Below are 22,142 nucleotides of genomic sequence, written 5' to 3'. Positions count from 1 at the left end.
TTGTCTGCCAAAAAAAAAAAAAAAAGGAATGGAAGAAAAGTCCTTGAAGAAATCGTCTAAAAAATCGGAACTTTCTTAATAAGTTTCTTCACAGTTTGCATAGCTCATATTCTAGACTCCTTTCTATCCTTACTTTTCATTCATAATCATGTCTACCCACTTATGCTTGGGGCCTTGGACCTTGCAAGCGGTAGTTTTGCTGACTAAATATTATATGTACATGCAGTCTCTTCCTTGCACGTTTTGTAAAAGATTTGCAATATATATAAATTCTCTCACTTATCTATGTCATACTTAAAGAGGTCATTATATATTAATTATACATATTAAATAATAAGTACTTACATAATTTTTTATCTTAATTAATAATAGAAACTCTAAAATATTTTAGAAAATAAAAAGTGTGATTTCTATGCATCAAACGGTTGAGAAAGAATTCAGGTGGTTGTGTCATGTGGTGTGACACATGTCTATGTTGCCATAAAACATATAATCTTTCGTGAAATTTCATTTGGCTCAATGCATAAAGATCATCGCAAAACATATCTCATGGAAGACTTAATATTTGCACACTGACTTGGCTGTAATTTGGAGCGTAATTATTACTTGTCATTTGGGAGTATCAAAGTCACGACCATTTGACACTCCACTTTATTTTATGGAATATCAAAGTAGTGGCATGGACAAAGCACTAATTGACTTAGAAATCAATGCCCCGACAACCAGGCTTCTCACAAATTTCCTCCCCAAATTAAGGGACATGCTTATGCTGATCATGGCCCACAATGAATCATGCACAATCATAGCCATTGATCATGGAAAAATATATCTCATGCAAGAGTTAATTTTCGCACATGGCTTCACCGCAATTCGGAGTGTAATTTTTACTTGTCATTTGGAAGTATCAAAGTCGTGACCATTTGAGACTCCATCGATGGTTGATAGTTTCTCGTTCATTGAATGATTCATACTTATTGTTGTGACTTGTCTGCCAAAAAAAAAAAAAAAGTGGAAGAAAAGTCCTTGAAGAAATCGTCTAAAAAATCGGAACTTTCTTAATAAGTTTCTTCACAGTTTGCAAAGCTATTATTCTAGTCTCCTTTCTATCCTTACTTTCCATTCATAATCATGTCTACCCACTTCTGCTTGGGGTCTTGGACCTTGGAAGCGGTAGTTTTGCTGACTAAATGTTATATATGTATATGGAGTCTCTTCCTTACACATTTTGAAAAAGATTTGCAATATATATAAATTCTCTCACTTATCTATGTCATACATAAAGAGGTCATTATATATTAATTATACATATTAAATAATAAGTACTTACATAATTTTTTTTATCTTAATTAATAATAGAAACTCTAAAATATTTTAGAAAATAAAAAGTGTGATTTCTATGCATCAACAGTTGAGAAAGAATTCAGTTGGTTGTGTCATGTGGTGTGACACATGTCTATGTTGCCATAAAACATATAATCATTAGTGAAATTTCATTTGGCTCAATGCATAAAGATCATCGCAAAACATATCTCATGGAAGACTTAATATTTGCACACCGACTTGGCTGTAATTTGGAGCGTAATTTTTACTTGTCATTTGGGACTATCAAAGTCGTGACCATTTGACACTCCACTTTATTTTATGGAATATCAAGGTAGTGGCATGGACAAAGCACTAATTGACTTAGAAATCAACGCCCTGACAACTAGGCTTCTCACAAATTTCCTCCCCAAATTAAGGGACATGCTTATGCTGATCATGGCCCACAATGAATCATGCACAATCATAGCCATTGATCATGGAAAAATATATCTCATGCAAGAGTTAATTTTCGCACATGGCTTGACTGCAATTCGGAGTGTAATTTTTACTTGTCATTTGGAAGTATCAAAGTCGTGACCATTTGAGACTCCATCGATGGTTGATAGTTTCTCGTTCATTGAATGATTGATACTTATTGTTGTGACTTGTCTGCGAAAAAAAAAAAAAAAAGTGGAAGAAAAGTCCTTGAAGAAATCGTCTAAAAAATCGGAACTTTCTTAATAAGTTTCTTCACAGTTTGCAAAGCTATTATTCTAGTCTCCTTTCTATCCTTACTTTCCATTCATAATCATGTCTACCCACTTCTGCTTGGGGTCTTGGACCTTGGAAGCGGTAGTTTTGCTGACTAAATGTTATATATGTATATGGAGTCTCTTCCTTACACATTTTGAAAAAGATTTGCAATATATATAAATTCTCTCACTTATCTATGTCATACATAAAGAGGTCATTATATATTAATTATACATATTAAATAATAAGTACTTACATAATTTTTTTTATCTTAATTAATAATAGAAACTCTAAAATATTTTAGAAAATAAAAAGTGTGATTTCTATGCATCAACAGTTGAGAAAGAATTCAGTTGGTTGTGTCATGTGGTGTGACACATGTCTATGTTGCCATAAAACATATAATCATTAGTGAAATTTCATTTGGCTCAATGCATAAAGATCATCGCAAAACATATCTCATGGAAGACTTAATATTTGCACACCGACTTGGCTGTAATTTGGAGCGTAATTTTTACTTGTCATTTGGGACTATCAAAGTCGTGACCATTTGACACTCCACTTTATTTTATGGAATATCAAAGTAGTGGCATGGACAAAGCACTAATTGACTTAGAAATCAACGCCCTGACAACTAGGCTTCTCACAAATTTCCTCCCCAAATTAAGGGACATGCTTATGCTGATCATGGCCCACAATGAATCATGCACAATCATAGCCATTGATCATGGAAAAATATATCTCATGCAAGAGTTAATTTTCGCACATGGCTTGACTGCAATTCGGAGTGTAATTTTTACTTGTCATTTGGAAGTATCAAAGTCGTGACCATTTGAGACTCCATCGATGGTTGATAGTTTCTCGTTCATTGAATGATTGATACTTATTGTTGTGACTTGTCTGCGAAAAAAAAAAAAAAAAAAGTGGAAGAAAAGTCCTTGAAGAAATCGTCTAAAAATCGGAACTTTCTTAATAAGTTTCTTCACAGTTTGCAAAGCTATTATTCTAGTCTCCTTTCTATCCTTACTTTCCATTCATAATCATGTCTACCCACTTCTGCTTGGGGTCTTGGACCTTGGAAGCGGTAGTTTTGCTGACTAAATGTTATATATGTATATGGAGTCTCTTCCTTACACATTTTGAAAAAGATTTGCAATATATATAAATTCTCTCACTTATCTATGTCATACATAAAGAGGTCATTATATATTAATTATACATATTAAATAATAAGTACTTACATAATTTTTTTTTTTATCTTAATTAATAATAGAAACTCTAAAATATTTTAGAAAATAAAAAGTGTGATTTCTATGCATCAACAAGCTTGAGAAAGAATTCAGTTGGTTGTGTCATGTGGTGTGACACATGTCTATGTTGCCATAAAACATATAATCATTAGTGAAATTTCATTTGGCTCAATGCATAAAGATCATCGCAAAACATATCTCATGGAAGACTTAATATTTGCACACTGACTTGGCTGTAATTTGGAGCGTAATTTTTACTTGTCATTTGGGACTATCAAAGTCGTGACCATTTGACACTCCACTTTATTTTATGGAATATCAAAGTAGTGGCATGGACAAAGCACTAATTGACTTAGAAATCAACGCCCTGACAACTAGGCTTCTCACAAATTTCCTCCCCAAATTAAGGGACATGCTTATGCTGATCATGGCCCACAATGAATCATGCACAATCATAGCCATTGATCATGGAAAAATATATCTCATGCAAGAGTTAATTTTCGCACATGGCTTGACTGCACGGAGTGTAATTTTTACTTGTCATTTGGAAGTATCAAAGTCTTGACCATTTGAGACTCCATCGATGGTTGATAGTTTCTCGTTCATTGAATGATTGATACTTATTGTTGTGACTTGTCTGCCAAAAAAAAAAAAAAAGGAATGGAAGAAAAGTCCTTGAAGAAATCGTCTAAAAAATCGGAACTTTCTTAATAAGTTTCTTCACAGTTTGCAAAGCTAATATTCTAGTCTCCTTTCTATCCTTACTTTCCATTCATAATCATGTCTACCCACTTCTGCTTGGGGTCTTCAACCTATAAAGCGGTTGTTTTCCTGACTAAATGTTATATATGTATATGGAGTCTCTTCCTTACACATTTTGAAAAAGATTTGCAATATATATAAATTCTCTCACTTATCTATGTCATAAATAAAGAGGTCATTATATATTAATTATACATATTAAATAATAAATACTTACATAATTTTTATCTTAATTAATAATAGAAACTCTAAAATATTTTAGAAAATAAAAAGTGTGATTTCTATGCATCAACGGTTGAGAAAGAATTCAGGTGGTTGTGTCATGTGGTGTGACACATATCTATGTTGCCATAAAACATATAATCATTAATGAAATTTCATTTGGCTCAATGCATAAAGAGCATCGCAAAACATATCTCATGGAAGACTTAGTATTTGCACACTGACTTCACTGTAATTTAGAGCGTAATTTTTACTTGTCATTTGGGAGTTTCAAAGTGACGGCCATTTGACACTCCACTTTATTTTATGGAATATCAAAGTAGTGGCATGGACAAAGCACTAATTGACTGAGAAATCAACGCCCTGACAACCAGGCTTCTTACAAATTTCCACCCCAAATTAAGGGACATGCTTATGCTGATCATGGCCCACGATGAATCATGCACAATCATAGCCATTGATCATGGCAAAACATATCTCATGCAAAAGTTAATTTTCGCACATGGCTTGACTGCAATTCAGAGCATAAATTTTACTTGTCATTTGGAAGTATGAAAGTTGTGACCATTTGAGACTCCATTCATGGTTGATAGTTTCTCGTTCACTGAATGCATGATACTTATTGTTGTGACTTGTCTACCAAAAAGAAAAAGAGGATTTGAAGGAAAGCCTTTCAAGAGATTGTCTAAAAAATTGGAACCTTCTTAATAAGTTTCTTCACAATTTGTAAAGCTAATATTCCAGTCTCCTGTCCATCCTTACTTTCCATTCATAATCATGTCTATCCACTTCTGCTTGGGGTCTTGAACCTACTAAGCAATAGTTTTGTTGACTAAATGTGATATGTATATGAAGTCTCTTCCTTACGCGTTTTGAAAAAGATTTGCAATATATATAAAATCTCTCGCTTATCTTTGTCATACATAAAGAGGTCATTATAAATTAATTATACATATTAAATAATCAGTACTTACATAATATTTTATTTTAACTAATAATAGAAACTCTAAAATCTTTTAGAAAAAATAGAAAAGTGTGATTTCTATGCATCAGCGGTTAAGCAAGAATTCAAGTGGTTGCGTCATGTGGTGCGACACATATGTCTATGCTGCCACAAAATAGATTATCATTAGTGAAATTTCATTGGACTCATTACATAAAGAATATGGTGTAATATATGATTACATTTAAGTATTTTGTGTTATTGCGTCAATTAATTATTAATCATTATGGTATGAAAAATAATCAATCCTATAATACGTGCATTAAATAGAGTTTTTCCAAGAATTATGATTACTGAATGCTTAATGAATATTAGAGGGAAAATGCTAGCTAGGTTTTGTTCATGGCTAAGAATATAGATGCTTGTAGTATCTTACAGACAAAAGAATTCTACACTTCCCTCAAAAATCGCTGAGAGTAAGAGTCCCAATTACAAACCTATTAAATTTCTCGATTCGTTGTCCGTGGATGAAGGGAAACAATTTTATCATTTAACTTTTTTTGTTCTATATATGCTAGAGGAATATATGATGTCACCATTATGATTATCTGAAAAGAAAACGACTGTTATCAAAATGGTTTTGTTCATGAGTCCTTTAAGATACTTATGCTAAAAATGACAAACTTATATTTATGAGGTGTTTAAGAGTGTCCTATAGACAAAATCCTTATTAAAATAGGGCTTGGCCACTGATTGTTGGGAGATCCACGTGGCTCAATAGTGCATAATACGTTTTTCTTTGTATTACTAAATAACTGAATTTTCGTTACTTTTTCCCTGGAATGTGATGAAAGTGAAGATTAAGGCTGAGCTATGTATATTCTATTTCTCAGTTGATTTTCTTGCATAGATATAATGGCGTTTTACTCATTTCAACAAGTGAAAAATGAAATTAACAATTATGAATCACAAAAACTACAATGCCATAATGTTGTAGTTTTCAATCAATGCATATCGGCTTTCTCACGTGCTACCTGTTTAGATCAAATTAATAAGTAGATGGGTGACGGACAACTACGAGTAATTTGGAAAGAACAAGTCAATATTGATCATAATAAGATAATAGAGGTGGATAGAATTGCTTATATGGACAATAGGGACAAACATTTTCTTATGTTAACATCTAGTTAAGTTTTAATTTTCGCATTTGGATCTAATGTCGTTGATGTTATGGAGTAATGCCATCTCATCACTAGTGTCCTTACAGTAAGGTCATTTTTCATAGAATATTGTAGATTACATATGCACCCTCTAACTTACAATTAAATTGAGTTTGTTCCTGCACTTTTATTTTCGTTTTCCCTTAATACATTGATATTGATGGTTGAGGATTAAAGCGACTAGGAACAACATTTGCATTCAAGAGAGAAAATTATATGAATGCAATGTCTTGAGAGAGTAACATTTTGCTCCCAAAAATTATGCGAAATTATACTATAATAATAAAAATCCACCGACCATAACAACAAATATTCATTTTAAGCAATTATATTGAAACCAATTACATCCAAAAGTATTAGATGGGCAAAATTCATTAACTGTATTACTACTTTCTTCCTAAAGGATACATGAACATGGATGAAGGGAGTTTAGATTTCAAAGTGAGTAGCTAACATTAAAATTATTTAAAATAAAAAGGAAAAAAAATGTGCCTCTAGTGCCATTTTAATGGGAAGAATTTTCATTCCCCTATACAAAGAATTTACATTTTCAAGATCATCTTGCAGAGTCTTCATTCTCAAAAAGAAAACCAAGCCAAGCAAAAAGCTGACTCATCACATATCAGAAAAAAGAATATGGCCCTGAAACTCCAGGTCCATTTCTCCCCTTCGTTTAAGTTGCCTCCAATTGAAACATCCATGTCCTCCAACTAAAGTGAGTTTTCATTCCCTTCTTCCATTCACTCCAGCGCCCACGATACGCACAGATGGCCTGGCAAACTCTTCTCCAAAGGCAGAAAAACCCGTCAAAAGAAGAAAAGCACTTCAATGGCTACCTAGTCAAAAAGAAAAAAGAAGAAAAAGGCTTCTAAAAGCTGTCCTGAAAAAATAAAATAAGAATTGACACCTTCCTATAAAAGGATAAGAATAACGCTTCAAAATCGACACCCCACTCTTGTAAAGCTCTTCAAAGTTTCTAGTAGCACTCATCTTGCCCTTTGTTTCTCAAATTTACCCGCTTTTTGGGGCTTCGAGTCATGAAACTCGCGGGCATTAGTTTTGCAGAGTTTCCATCATGCCTCGTGCTTCTCTGTATTGCTCTTGCACTTTGCTTTAACCAAGTCTCTTCCACCACCAATGAAACAGATAAACTCGCACTTCTCGCATTTAAGGCTGGCATAACCGGAGATCCTTTTTGCGTGCTCAACTCATGGAACAATAGCATCAAGTTTTGCCAGTGGTATGGCGTTACATGCGGTCGGAGACACACTAGGGTCACGGTCCTGGACTTACAATCACAAGGACTCTCTGGATCAATCTCTCCTCATATTGGGAATCTTAGCTTCTTGAAGGAAATGCGGCTCCAAAACAACAGTCTCAATCATGCAATCCCTCCGCAAATCGGCCAATTGCGCCGCCTTCGTATCTTACTACTACACAACAATTCATTGGTTGGTGAAATTCCCAAAAACATATCAGGTTGCTTGGACTTGTTTGCACTCTGGATTGGGCGTAATGAGCTAACTGGAGAAATTCCTAGGAAGCTCAATTCATTGACGAAGCTCCGGGTTTTAGTTTTGCAACTTAATAATTTAACCGGGAACTTTCCCTCCTTCATTGGCAATTTATCGTCCCTGGAGATGCTTCATTTAGGAGGGAACAACTTGGGCGGGAGCATTCCCCAAGTTTTAGGCCACCTAACAAACTTGCAATACATTAGCCTTGGAATGAACAGATTGTCAGGTACAATTCCACCTTCCTTATTCAACCTCTCTTCACTAATTGATTTTTGGGTTGGAGAGAACCAAATACAAGGAACTCTTCCAACAAGTATGGGCCTCAAACTCCCAAAACTTGAATCTTTTGATGTAGTTGACAACCAACTTGAGGGGCCGATTCCTCCCTCAATATCGAATTGCACAAAACTAAGTGCGCTTTGCGTTAGTCTTAATGGATTTTCTGGGAAATTACCATCATTTGGAAATTTGTATACTTTTAGTTTGCTTGCAGTGTGGGTAAATCAACTTGGAAATGGACAACCTGAAGACTTGAGCTTCCTTTGCTCATTAACTAACAGCACCGAATTAGTGGAAGTGAATATCGGCGAGAACAAGTTTGGTGGGGTGTTACCTAAATGCCTAGGTAATTTATCCACCACTTTGAAATTATTTCTTACAAACATGAATCAAATATCCGGTGAGATTCCAGAAGAAATTGGGAATCTTGTCAGCTTGGAGGTATTATTTATGAATTCCAACCAACTTTCAGGTGTTATCCCCTTAAATTTAGGGAATCTACAAAATCTAAAGATGTTGCAATTGTGTAGTAACAACCTGAGAGGGACTATCCCATCTTCATTGGGAAATCTAACCAAGATGATACAATTAGATCTTAGTGGGAACAACTTTCATGGGCAAATTCCTTCACGTCTATCAAACTACCGGTCTCTTGATGGACTCGATCTATCTTATAATAATCTTAGTGGTGCCATACCCCCACATCTTTTCCGTCTCTCATCATTAGCCATCCTTTTGTGTTTGTCTCATAACCATCTGACTGGGATTCTACCCACAGAAGTTGGCAACTTGAGAGCTTTGAGTAAGTTGGACATATCTGACAATTTGTTGGTAGGTGAAATCCCAAATAGTTTAGGTGATTGCACTTCGTTGGCATCATTGAGGATGGAAGGCAACTTCTTCCACGGGTCGATTCCACAATCAATCAAATCATTAGGAGGCATCGAAGAACTAGATCTTTCACGCAACAATTTGTCAGGTCAGATTCCAGAATTCTTAGCAGTATTTCAATCCTTAAAACGTTTGAATTTGTCATATAATAAGTTTGAAGGTATGCTACCAAGTGAAGGAATCTTTAAGAATGCTGTTGGTACTTCCATTGTTGGGAACAATGAGCTCTGTGGTGGCTTGCCGAAATTTCATCTCCCCAACTGCATTTCCAAAAGCCACAAAAGCATAAAGATCAATATAGTGATAGTTGTCGTTTCTATCATTTCTGGAGTTGTTGGAATGGCTCTTATTGCAGCTTTTATATATCTTTGTTGGGTGAAGAAGAAAGTAAATGAACCAGTTTCAAGTTCAATGGATGATTCACATTTGAATGTATCTTATGGGACACTCTTAAAAGCAACTGAAGGTTTTTCTTCGGCAAATTTGATCGGTGTTGGAGGCTTTGGTTCTGTTTATAGGGGGATACTCAAGGACAATGGAACGGTTGTTGCCGTGAAGGTGCTTCATTTAGTCCGTCGTGGTGCTCTGAATAGCTTTATAGTTGAGTGTGAGGCATTAAAGAACATCAAACATCGAAATCTTTTGAAGATACTTACAGTTTGCTCTAGTAGTGATTACCAAGGAAATGATTTTAAGGCCCTAGTCTACAAATTCATGGACAATGGAAGCTTGGAACAGTGGCTACACTCATACGCAACATCATCTCATGGGAATATGCTTCCGAATAAGTTGAATTTCATATGGAGGATAAATATTGCAATCGATGTTGCTTCTGCACTAGATTATCTTCATCACCAGTGCCACATTCCCATCATTCATTGTGATTTAAAGCCAAGCAATATCCTCTTAGATGCTGAGATGGTCGCACATGTTGGCGACTTTGGATTGATGAAATTCCTTCATGGATCATCCCTTGATACTGTAGATAATCAGATGAGCTCAATGGGTCTTAGAGGGACAGTGGGTTATGCTCCACCAGGTTCTCTCTCTCTCTCTCTCTCTCTCTCTCTCTCTCTCTCTCTCTCTCTCTCTCTCTCTCTCTCTCTCTCTCTCTCTCTCTCTCTCTCTCTCTCTCATGACAACTATTATAGTCTTATACATATTACACTTTGATTTAATTTGATTTGGACTTGATCAAAATGTGTGGCAGAATATGCGACGGGATGCGAAGTTTCAAGAGAAGGAGATGTCTATAGTTTCGGCATTATGTTATTGGAGATATTCACAGGTTTGACTCCCACTGATGACAAATTCAGAGACAATTTGACTCTTCATAGTTTTGTTGCACAAGCTTTGCCCGAACGAGTGTTAGAAATCACGGACAACTTTCTGCTTCATGAAAGAGAGAGCCATTTAGGCTCCTATAGTCGTCGACATTGGTCTTCCGAAAGGGATAACACATTTCAAGAATGTTTAGTTATGGTGTATAACATTGGAGTTGCTTGTTCGTACCAAGTGCCAGGAATACGGATGAGCATCAATGAAGTTGCAAATCAGTTGCACCGGATAAGGAAGAAACTCTTTGCATTGGGTTTACATGAACGAGATGAACCACCAATAGCTTAGATAGCTATCGTACAGGATGCTAACTCTTCTAACATGAAGAATTGTCCGAAATTGGGCTTAGCCAAGGATCGACCCATCAGCCCAATCATCGATTTCAGTCTCCCAGTTGTGAACCATCATCGTCGAGAGCCACTCCATCCACCCCCACGCACCACCGCCTTAACTTCGATCGCACTCGCCACCACCGAAGTCGCTCACATGTGACCGCCAAGGAACACCGTCCTTTGCACCGTGTCCTCGCACGGTCAAGCCATAGCCTATCCTATTTGACAGGGCCATCCTCGGCCTGACCCATGCTGACGCGGCCGTCCCGCACAATCGTTAAGTTCACTCCAGCTCCTCCGCTCTCCGCGATGGGGCGGTGATTGTACAAAGGACTCAAAACTGTAAGTGCGTGTACACACAATGCTATGGATTGGTTTTACTCGAGTATGCTACGTAATTTGATATACTTTCTGTTGCGTGTGATGATTGACTTACTATAATTATGTGTTCACTTGGTGTTTACATGGGCTAAATGTATGTCTGGTGTTCGGATGTTCTATCTGTGTGCTTTGCGTTAGTGTAAGCAAGTCATGTCTTGTATTGCCAACGAATTTGATTGTTATACTATCGAGGAGCCCTTGTGAATTTGGTGTAATTACTCTCATTACCGCTTCTTTTTTGAATGGTTGGTCTCAATATAAGTGGCTGTCAAGACAATGGAGGATTTTATCATGCATTGGCAGGCTGCATTGATGACTTAGCTGCATCATCTGGTATAAGTGCATTTGCTGGTATAGTTGGGTTACTTCAATTCTTCTTTTGTGTTGTGAAGTAAACCTGACATTTTGAAAGTCGAGTTTTCTAGGTTGTAGCAAATACTGTTGGTTTAGCACATGAATTCCTTCTTATGCAGGTGCGATGTGTTTTGTCATAGTGTACCTAGTGTAATTTTGGTCTTGATGGAAGGAGGAAATATATATATATATATATATATAAAGAAGTCTTAACAGAGTAACTTGTTGTAGTAGGATAGATGCGCCACTTTCATCTTTCTTCTTGAGATATTCTTATTTGGGAAATTAAATGGCGCTGGATATGGATGCACTAGTGCCTTTGGGCCTTAAGAAGGATATACTAGTCTGGTTTGGAAAGACACAATCACAATGTTGATTTGGTCTACGTACCTGGAGAATAAGCAAGAAGAAAGTGTTTGAACCAAGGAGAAGATCAATGTTTAGAAAGTAGAGAAAGAAATCTAGGATTCAGGGTCTCCCTGCTATTAGGTGTCCTCTCTCATATATGAGGGGCTTTTACATGCATCGGGTGCCTATACTTTTCTCTCGCCTAATTGTGAGTTCCAATTGAGTGGGTCCGCCTACCATGTTATCTGCCCTATGGAAAAATCGCGACTTTGCAGTAATTTCTCTTTTGTACTTCTTCTTTCTTTGGAAAACTATAACATCAATGATTGGACAGGTTGGTCACCCTTAGTTTTGCGATATCTGCGTAATGGAGCCAATTGCAGTTCATGCATTAGAAGTTATAATTACTTTTGTCAATCATGGCTTTTCTGAAATGGATTCATTCCTGTTTACATCAGTCTTGCATGATCCTTTGATAAGCTTGATCTTCTATTTTCATTATGAAGTGCATATACAATGATCAAAGGGATTTTTCGGATGGACTTCAGATCCAGGGGCTATCTTATTAGTTCCTTGCAGGAACAAAAATCCCCATCACTAAGAATGGTAAGTAGATTTGTTCCAGAAGTTGGTTCTTATTTTTAAGCTATATTTCACTGGAAAGCTGCTGTTAAAGCTTTTGTTACTCGTTCTTTGAGTGGGATTACATTACATAATGTTGGTCTTCAGCTAGGAACCATGTGCCTCCTTCTGGTTTTAAGATGTAATATCACATTTTATTTGTGTCTTTGACACTAAAAATGTCTGGGAGACTGTACATATAATTGTGATGGTAGACATGTCAAAATTGGTGTTGCCATGGGACATCACATGGTGTTTGTGTACTAAACATCGGATGGTGCATGATAGAGTCTCTACTTTATCCAAATTAAAAGTCTGGGAGAGTTCCATTCTTTCAAAAGAACTGAGTTTCTTGATAGCAGGTTAAGGTTGATGTGTTCTATCATGGTAGAAGGGAGTCTACTGCTTGCCTGACATATAAATAGAAGTAGAGTTGGCGAATCTAAAGATATTGAGACGTGAGACAACTTTACAAGGCTTCACTTTTCAGTCTTGAGAATTCAATTATTATTCTTCTTTACTCACATTGTGTGTTGGAAAGTTGAGATTTCTGAAGTCAAAGATTTCTCTTTTGTTGGCTGACAGAACTGAAGATTCCTCGAGAAAAGTATTTATACAACCATCTTATTGAGATTGTGTTTATAAATTATTTTCTGTAACGCTTTTTCCGAATCTTGATGGTCATAACTATGCACGACAAGAAACTTTGATTTGATGTGTCAAAAGAGAGCAGTCAATTATTAGCTTACGCTTTAGTTGTCGGACTTGCTTACGTCTGTTAATATGACTGCAGGTTCCTTTGTAGTCATTGATGGCAATCAGTGACCAGCAGTGGATTATGTCGTTGTGAACATGGATGGTTCAAGGCATCATCTACCTCTTACCTCATTATGTCACAAACTGCAGCCGATTAATGCTTCTCCTCACACATGCCTTTAGGCACTTATTGGTCATGAACACCCCTGTAAGTATGTGACATGTAAGCTTAATGCATATGGTTAACTGCAATGTTTCTTGCCCCTTGAGATTTTTCTGATTATCTAGACCTTGCGGTTCCTTTAATTTTGTAACGAGGCATTTACTTTGATACAAGTATCTGATTTGACGCTCTTGTTCCTCTATTTTTTAAGGTTGGACTGCTCGATGAGGGAAGAAAATTCTTTCATTAGGAAACTGTGTCCATGCTGTTGACCTTTGCTTTTTCAAAATGAATTCCAGAGATCAGTTTATGCCAAGATTTTCCTTATTTTTTGTGAGTTTTCCTCTCATCTACATTTTAATGGTGATGGATGGACGTTGGATTAGTCTTGATGCTTGCTTGAGGAGATTCTTTTTCCAATTGTGGACTATTATTGCCCATGTACACTATTTTCTTTTACTATAAATCGACATGTGTACAAATTTATTCACTATAATTTTGATCATGATTTATAGTAGGATGTGAATATGTAGTGAATTGCCTATTTGGAAGTCTGTTTTTGCATTTCGCATGACATGGAGAGTTCCCCTGTTGTGTGATTTCATGAATTTTTGGGTGATCGGCACAACCTCCTATTATTTTAGTATTTGTCCCCCTTCCTGTCAAAAGATATTGTGGCTCCTCTCCCTTTGATGCTTGTCATTTGTCTATGTGATGATCTGTAAACAAACAGTCTGCTTCACGTTACTCAAGTTGTTAAGAATCAACCATCTCATATTTCATTCTAGGATAGTTGACATGATTATGCTTTAGGGTCTACTACTTAGATCTTGGGTAGGCAGCCCTTTTTTGACAGTACTCGTCTATTATCGAATGGACTGATATGACATTTTCTAGTATCGAGTTGACAAAAGATCAGATGGTCATTGATCTTGCTTGCCGGACAAAGATACTCTTCTGGATTAGTATTTATCTTGGAAAGGTGTCAATTGGTATCCTTGGATTTGCTAAACTTGTAACCATATTGTGTATCCTGTTGAATTCAAGACATTATAATCTTTGACTTTACTGGGCTTATGCAAAATCTTCATTCCTCATAAAATGAAACAGATGGAAAATGTGGAGGTAGCACAGACGGGATGAGCAGCAGCAGCAGAGCCATGCTGCAGTTTACAAGCCCAACACAAATGCAATGGATGATTGGGAGATGTACCAGATGGACATTTTCTTGTAATTTGTCTAATGAGGAGGGGGAGATCCACTTTTGTTCCATGCGGCCATCTTGTGTGTCATCAGCGATGTGCATTATCCATGGAATGGGAGGTTTCACCAAAATGCTCTGTTGTAGGCTACCGATCTCTAATTCAGTCCGAATTCTTGAGTATAATAGTGGTTTTGTTTCTGTTAGTCCGAGGGTGGAAAGTCGAAATTGTTAGCTTTTCTTCCTTAATATATCCTCGGAAAAGAGCATGCCCATCCTTTAATGGAGAGTCCACAATGGACTAGTGATTATTTCGTGTCAATAACGATGCTTCGTAGGTCTCTCCAACTGTGAAAACTGTGTTGTTTGATAAATTGAGCCTTGTTGTTGAGTTTGTCAGCTCGAGCTAGCTTTTATTTTTGGTATTACAATCAAACGTAAGTGCTGCTCATCTTTGCTTTGAAATTATAAGTTCCTTTTTTGTCTTTAGACAGTGACAGATTAGTTTTTTTTTCCTTGGTCGAAATAACCACTTTTAGTTATGAAATGGATAGCATGGCATCATATTTATAAAAAGGAAAAAAAGAGATTTGGAGCATGTTCATTGCATAATTTGGATAGAGCATTTATTACCCAAGTTTGTGAATTGATTAATTGTGAAATAACTTGAGAAATGCTTAATGAAAAGAAGTGTAAAAGATTATAGGTCGAGGGTAGGTGAGCCTAGTACAACCTTTGACTATCCAGATCTCGCTCAATAGACTTGCACTAGTCGACCCTTGACAACCATCAACTTTGGGTTTACATCGACCAAAATTGGGGTGGTGATGAGTGTGTTTGGTTCAAAGAGAGATGATGAACAATAGGATGAGAGCAAATTAAGTATACAAAAGTGTAAGTGAGGGTAAAGTTGGAGGAAAAAAAAAAAAAGGTACTTTAAAAATGTTAAATTTGGTTCAAGGCTTTTGGGACCTTAGCATTGGCACAAGGGTCCTCGAGGCCCGTGATTCTTTGGAAGAGCAGATTGAAACACACCACCTTGCCCAGTGAAGCTCACTAGTCATATAGGACTACCAATGGGGACCCCTTAAACCTTATGCACAAACAGCAAAAGTAAACATGAAAAAGCAAATCACTTCGATAGTACTCTCAAGATTGGCATAGTTGCCCCAATTTCGTATTTACAAAAAGATTTTGCATACATGGAAAGGAAAATTATTGCAACAGTAATCACAAGATAATATAGCCAACGTCTAGCAAATTTTATGTCTATATTTTCTCGTCCCTAACATAATTACAGGACATTAACAATACTCCCACCCTGACAATAGGAATGTACCATAATATTGTGATGTTGAGCGTGCTCTAAAGATCCTAAAAGTAAAAATCGATTTAAATAATATAAAGTTCTAGGTAATTTATTCACGTTGCCCAATCTAAAATTACCCACTGTGCTTTTCTACCTTTACTCTGTTTCGGTCTTATATACATAATCTTTGGAAAATGTACCCATGCTAAAACCAAACAAAATTGAAATGGCTTAAAAATTCAAGGAACCACAAGATTTAAAATGTGGCGTCACTCAAAAGTAACTCAATATAATTGTTTGATATTTTGCTATAAAAGAAAAGTTAGAAGATGTTTTGTCCATCCAGCAAGTATTCACCTCATTTTACAATGAACACATTTCTCGCGATAGGAGATAGCTCTCCCGATGTCAATTGAAAGATTCGTAATTTTTTCCATTTGGCATGTGGCTGGCTCATTTCACAAATTGTCAAACTTGTGTTTCCTCATAGAAAAGAGCTCTTTGCAAGTAGAAAGAAAATTTCTCATGTGAAAATATCAATTCAAAATAATCAGATAAGAATCACCCTATAATCAAAATCCCGCCATTCTCCTTCAAACCCTACATCATAATCAGTTCTAAAGATCCATATGTATCGCACGGATTTTATCATAACCTAATTATCAATTTCAGTCTCCCAGTATGAAGCATCATTGTCTAGAGTTAGATACTTAAATAGTCGCGGCACATCTTTTTGCATAGCTAAGAACCACTCCCTCCGCCCCCACGTGCCACTGCCTTAACTCTGATTGCACTCGCCACTGCCGACTCCGCTTACATGTGACCACCAAGGAACACAACCCCATGCGAAGAACTATTAATAGGCTAAATGCTAATTTTCCTCGTAGAAAGGTACTATTTGCAAATTTCACCATAATGAATTACAACTCGCACTCAATCTAGGCCTCGACAGTGAAAGCCCGTCACTCCTGCTCGAGAATCTACCCCAACCAAACATTTCTTCAAGCTTCACTGATGGTTTGACAAATCCTCGTTAGTCTTCAAAAAGACAAAAGTTGTCTAGATTAAAAGCAGAAATTAACTCTAGAAAATGGAGTGGTTAAGCTCATCAAATGACATAGGTAACAATATGGAGATAATCCTGAGAAATGCACTTTTAGTGGTTCCACTAATATCTTAGCAAGCTCTCGTCAGCATCTAGAATCCATAGAACATAGCCTACTTAAAGAACTAATAGTATATTAAAGAACTAATAGTATATTGACTCATCAAACGTACCAATTCGAGAAAATTGGATATAATTCTAACAGCTCTGATGAAGACCAGTGACTCCATCCCCTAGGATTTGATTGAAGATCACACATGAAGCTAAATTATTAGTCTTTATTGATTCTATGTTGTAAAAAGTGTGCTTGTATAATTATTTTACCAAAAAGAAAAAAAGTGTGCTTGTATAATTGGCCATTGCAATATAGTAGTAGTCACTAATCACTACCGTAGCAGTAGTGTAATAGCTACTATTCACTACTATAGCACTGTATCAAAAGAAAAATTGTGTTATAAGTCTATCAATGTAAAAGACAAGAACATGTAAAGTTATTGCATTGTTGGTTAGGAGTCTTTGGATGAAAGGCAGTACTTTACTAGAGCGTGGTCCCTAAAGCAACTTGGAGGCTCCTCCAGAAATTTGATGTGAATCGTGGGTCTCGATTCGATGTTATAGTTAGAGGGACACCATGCAGTCGTACTATTTGTTTAACATATAGCGCAGCATACTTCTCCAGCGAATAATCTACCTGTATAGCCATAACATGCATATTATTAAATGCTGACAGCAGAAATTGAAGCCTAAAGGAGATATCTGAAATTGTTACCTTGATAGACTGCAGCTCTGGTGATCTAGCAAGCAAAGACTGAATATACAATATCCTGACACGTGAGACAAGCATGGTATCCATAACTCTCTTCGGTTCCATTTTACGAATAAACGTGAAAACAGCATCTCTAATTTCCGCAAGAATCTCATGCTCTCTGGAAGCACCTGCCTTGATGACAGCAGCCAAAACCTGCACTACCATAATATTGGCAATTAACTATCATATATTTTAAGAAGTTCACCATTATCAACAGAAATAACGAAATTATGCAGCATGGAGTAAATACTAAATTAGACGAATAACATGTCCTAAACGACTGCAGTATTTTTCTATTTTTGAAACATCCATTCACCAGCATGCTGTAATTCTTCCTAAAATAGGAAAAAAAAAATTATCATTCAGGCCCAATTATGTGGAGACCAGAAATTGTATATTCATGAAACATACTGTACTTGCAATTACTTCTTTTAGCTCTTAGCTCGTGCTTCTGTTTCTAGCACTTGAACGTTGAGTTTTCTTTGACATTGAACATGTCAAATGTTTAAAGACATAAAATTAGCATGTAGATTCACTAGAAGTCATGTAGAATCATTTAAAAATTACAAAAACGAACTGTTAAGAAGTAAAAACCAAAACCTGCCTTTTGGTCTTTCACAAAATGAATGAAACACACTCAATAAGAAGTGCAAATGAACAATTTTGAGATAAAAATTACAAGACAAAGTAACAAACTATCGCCAATCACTATTGTTCTTTACCAAAGACAAAGCACACTGGTTGATAGCGATTCGATCATGAAACTACTGCCCACAAAAAGATAAAACTTTATACGTGTTGAATGACAAACCAGTGATGAAACAATCATCAGAATGTTTTTCTTTTCCACTTAATGAACACCCCTTATTATTTTTCAAATGCGCATGAATATCATTAAGTAAGCATACCAACATCAAGAGTTTGTTTGCTCCATCAGAAATGGCAGCAAGAATGTCATACTGATCCAGATCAAAGTCATTCAATGCTGCAGTCAAATATTGTCCCACTGGTGTAGTTTTAACTTTCCCAGAACTTGATTTGACCAGAGCAACTGAACCGGCAGACTTTTCAGCACTTAATGGCGAAGGAACAACATCCAGAGTAAGTCCAACATTGTCATTACTTGTCCTGGAAAAACCGACAATGGAAGAATGGACAACGTGAAACATGGTGTAGGCTAGAATCACAAAAAGCAAGTTTCATCTCAGAAATGTACCGAGATGGCATGTTTGCAGTTCCTTTTGATAATGGACTTGATTATCTAAAAAGAATAACAAGCATGTCAGAAATCCGAGAAAGTAATCTTACCAGAAGAAAGAAGTAAACTGAAGAGCACCTTGCATAATCACCCAAAAATATAAAAAAAAACTTAGCCAATGGAGTAGAAGCCTCCAAATATGAAAAGCCAATACAGCCCATGAAAACAATAGAGGACTCGACGGGTGTGTTCTCGGTTGCCTCGGCTTGGGAGACCATAAGGCGGATAAAGGAGAGAGTCAGCTGTCATCGGTTCATCTCGAGCAATGCTATCCTGCCTCGATACCAACTTAACCTTTGGCTCATCACCAAGTGAAGGCTGCCTACACAGTCTCTTCTCATGTCCCATGGTAGGATTGACGCTGCTTCCTGCCCTTTTTGCAACAAGGTGCTTGATTCTATCAATCACCTCTTTTTTGTGTGTCGCATTACTTCGAGTATTGCTTTCTTTTGGGGCTACCAGGTGCAATTTTTCCCTGGCCCAATAGGACTTGGGAGGAGACTCTTAGTTGGGCTATCTCTCTGCTCTCGGGGAAGGAGTTCTACAAAAGTATCGCCTGTTTTTCCTTTGGTGCGCTTTGTCACATCATTTGGAAGAACAGGAACAATATTCTTTTCAGGGGGAGCCGCTTTCTCTCCAGCCATGAAGAGGCATCTCCTCAAGGTCGTTAAAGATAAGGCTGCTACCTTCAAAGACGTCGAGGACTCCTACAGAAACAGGAGGATTCAGTGCTTGTGAGAGTTAGATTCCTGTATCTTCTCTTCCGCTGATTGTGGGCCGACTGGCTAGGCGTCTTGTTCTAGGTCATTTTGGGTGTCGGTCTGCTTTTCGCTTTTTGGCCGTTCTCAGTTGCCTCTTGGTTTTTTCCTCAACTTCCTTCCACTCATAATGGGCATGTCCATCTTGAGTGAAGTTTTTGAAGCCGATTGGTTGTACAGTTTGACCTTTTCCCAATATATCACTTACTTTCACCAAAAAAAAAAAAAAAAAAAAACAATAGAGGAAGCAGACAAGTCAAATGCCTTTCACTTCAGCCCACGAGTAAAAAGAGGCCGAGTTGATTCTTAGTAAGCATGGATCACCTCAAATGAAATTTACTGCAAGTTCAAAGGTTTAATCTAAACGAATTTTAATTTCCCTAAACATATTATTTGCCAAATTCATTGTCAGTGCAGCTCTAACCTAAGGATGACCCAAATTATACTCCCCCAACTCATATAAATTGGACCGTGTAAAATTCAGCACCCATGAGAACTCTACAACTTACAAACAAGTCACAACCGAGTTACTAACATAGAACTCATCTCACCACAATGAAATGCTGCTGATAGCAGAAGAGTTGAGTAAAGGTTCACCAATATCTTTGCAGAACAATGACTATAAGCAAACCTACAGACTTGCAATGGAAATGATAGACTGATAACTAAGGCAGATTAGGCACAACTGTGCTACTCCAATCCAAAGTCTGAACAATTGTGGATCCACTCAAGCCCCAGGTGGGACCTCGCAGTTGTCTACAGATGCTATGCGACCCAAGAGCCATTGCAGATCTCAAAAAAAGTCAAGGAAGAGGATAATGAGACCAATAGCTCTAGACATGAACTGAATACAGCAGTCAAAGAAACTGAGGTACTAGCAAAGTCCATCCGCAGTTTTCCCCTGCATCATGGCACTGCCAGGTAAAATTATAGTATTAACATGAAAAAGACTTTACCTGGGGTGAACTGGTCAATGAAGCTTTTTCCGTGAGTCTGTCAAATAATTTCTCATTCTCCTCATGCAATCTCTGCAAGAGTAATTCATTATTACAAAAATCAAGTCTTATTGACATCTAGATAGAGACTGCATATACACCATTTTATAAGAAATTAACTACTCTCTAAATTCGCCTGCTATGAAACTACAGTTTTTCCAATATATTGCCCACATAAAATTTTGCATGTTGAAAACAAAGAAGCCCATTGTTTGGCAAACAATCACAGCTATCATACTACACAAGCATATAAAAAAGAAATAGAACATGTCAAAAATATGATTATCACCTCAAGCCAAAGGATCCACAAGATCAACTTATGTTTTTATGTTAGTTTCCAACATTCACAACTGATCTGCCTAGTTGACAAAAAAATTGTTCCATATAGAATAGTTACAGCTGCTCCTTTTGCTGAAGAAAATATAATCATGATATTCCATGCTTTTATAAAGTAATTTGGATTCGCTACACTCACAAACACTGGAAGCCACTGGCCCTAGTTCTGATTTCAAATTCTATTGGTTGTTAGCATCTTCCGTGTCAATTATATGAGCAACACAAGCGTAATGCCCAATTTTTACCAGCTCACGATGCATCCATCTCCACCGAAATAAATCACAACAAAAACACAGAGAGTGCAAATGAAAGAGAAGAAAGATAAACAACATAACTCTTTCAATGACTCTACCTGACACGTCACGGCAGAGGAAACCACCAACTGAACAGGTTGACGACCTTTAACCAAACAAGAGAAGGCAAAATACCAAACATATCCTTTTCTGGTAGGATAATTTTCTCATGGAAAATAATTGAAAGAATTACAGGATCAGCATAAAGCAAATAGGCTATAGACGCACTGACTCTAGTAATTGTTACATGCATCAAAAGAAAGTAACACCTAAGAGTGGAAAAGAGACCTCGGATCTTTCTATTTTCTCATGTGCACTCAAGGGAAGGAGAACGAGTATTTGGAGAAGGGGGAAACAAGCAGCAAGACATTTAGAATTGATCATACAACAAGATACCCATGTGAATGAACATACCTCAATTAATGCATCACGTTTTTTTCGCTCTTCTTCAAGTTTCTTGGTCACTATGGAAGAATCCATTGTATCACTAATAGCTTTCGGAAGTGATTATACTTCAAGGCCTGAATCTACATCTGATTTTGACTTAGTTTCACTTGAATGAAGGGCTTCATTAAGCTCATGCTCAAGACTTCTAATCTTGGCCTGCATTATGAAAATAAGGGCAAGAGAAAAACTTCATTACAGGG

At 36.8% G+C, this 22,142-nt stretch overlaps 2 protein-coding genes and 1 long non-coding RNA gene across 10 annotated transcripts in view; 2 read left to right on the top strand and 1 right to left on the bottom strand.

The window, feature by feature from the left end:
* The first annotated feature begins 7,489 nt into the window (after nucleotides 1-7,489).
* Nucleotides 7,490-22,142, top strand: part of LOC120288389 (probable LRR receptor-like serine/threonine-protein kinase At3g47570) — a 90,533-nt gene continuing 75,880 nt past the window's right edge. Inside the window, exon 1 of the mRNA XM_039302340.1 lies at nucleotides 7,490-10,178. Within this exon, the coding sequence (XP_039158274.1) occupies nucleotides 7,490-10,178 (2,689 nt within the window). The remainder of the gene's footprint in view (nucleotides 10,179-22,142) is intronic.
* LOC104418287 lies at nucleotides 10,783-15,061 on the top strand. Its single transcript, XR_720628.3, has 5 exons — nucleotides 10,783-11,151; nucleotides 12,399-12,498; nucleotides 13,307-13,477; nucleotides 13,644-13,765; nucleotides 14,543-15,061. It is a non-coding gene; the product is annotated as an uncharacterized LOC104418287 (long non-coding RNA).
* Nucleotides 16,512-21,987, bottom strand: LOC120288206 (kinesin-like protein KIN-14B). 8 transcript variants are annotated; one of them, XM_039301725.1, is made up of 7 exons: nucleotides 21,910-21,987; nucleotides 20,828-20,899; nucleotides 19,072-19,116; nucleotides 18,764-18,992; nucleotides 17,817-18,008; nucleotides 17,582-17,738; nucleotides 16,512-16,980 (listed from the first exon to the last, which is right to left on the bottom strand). In XM_039301725.1, exons 3-6 carry the CDS (start codon nucleotides 19,080-19,082, stop codon nucleotides 17,586-17,588), a joined length of 585 nt encoding a protein of 194 aa, XP_039157659.1. In that variant the 5' UTR covers nucleotides 19,083-19,116; nucleotides 20,828-20,899; nucleotides 21,910-21,987; the 3' UTR covers nucleotides 16,512-16,980; nucleotides 17,582-17,585. The 8 variants fall into 8 exon arrangements, 7 of the variants coding, with proteins under 7 accessions (XP_039157659.1, XP_039157664.1, XP_039157660.1 ...); XR_005546520.1 differs by lacking the exon at nucleotides 16,512-16,980 and adding an exon at nucleotides 19,670-19,820 and having other exon boundaries at nucleotides 17,306-17,738; nucleotides 18,764-18,983; nucleotides 21,910-21,981; XM_039301726.1 differs by lacking the exon at nucleotides 16,512-16,980 and adding an exon at nucleotides 19,192-20,078 and having other exon boundaries at nucleotides 17,306-17,738.

This window comes from Eucalyptus grandis, chromosome 9, assembly GCF_016545825.1.
Source record: "Eucalyptus grandis isolate ANBG69807.140 chromosome 9, ASM1654582v1, whole genome shotgun sequence".
NCBI classification, from domain to species: domain Eukaryota; kingdom Viridiplantae; phylum Streptophyta; class Magnoliopsida; order Myrtales; family Myrtaceae; genus Eucalyptus; species Eucalyptus grandis.
The sequence above is the reverse complement of the archived record's forward strand: the minus strand, read 5'-3'. Positions and strand labels throughout refer to the sequence as shown.

Coding starts and splice junctions, on each gene's coding strand:
- LOC120288206 (XM_039301725.1), bottom strand. Junction 18,009..18,763: donor CAAACAAACTCTTGATGTTG/GTATGCTTACTT, acceptor ATGGTAGTGCAG/GTTTTGGCTGCTGTCATCAA. Junction 17,739..17,816: donor CAGAGCTGCAGTCTATCAAG/GTAACAATTTCA, acceptor ATGGCTATACAG/GTAGATTATTCGCTGGAGAA.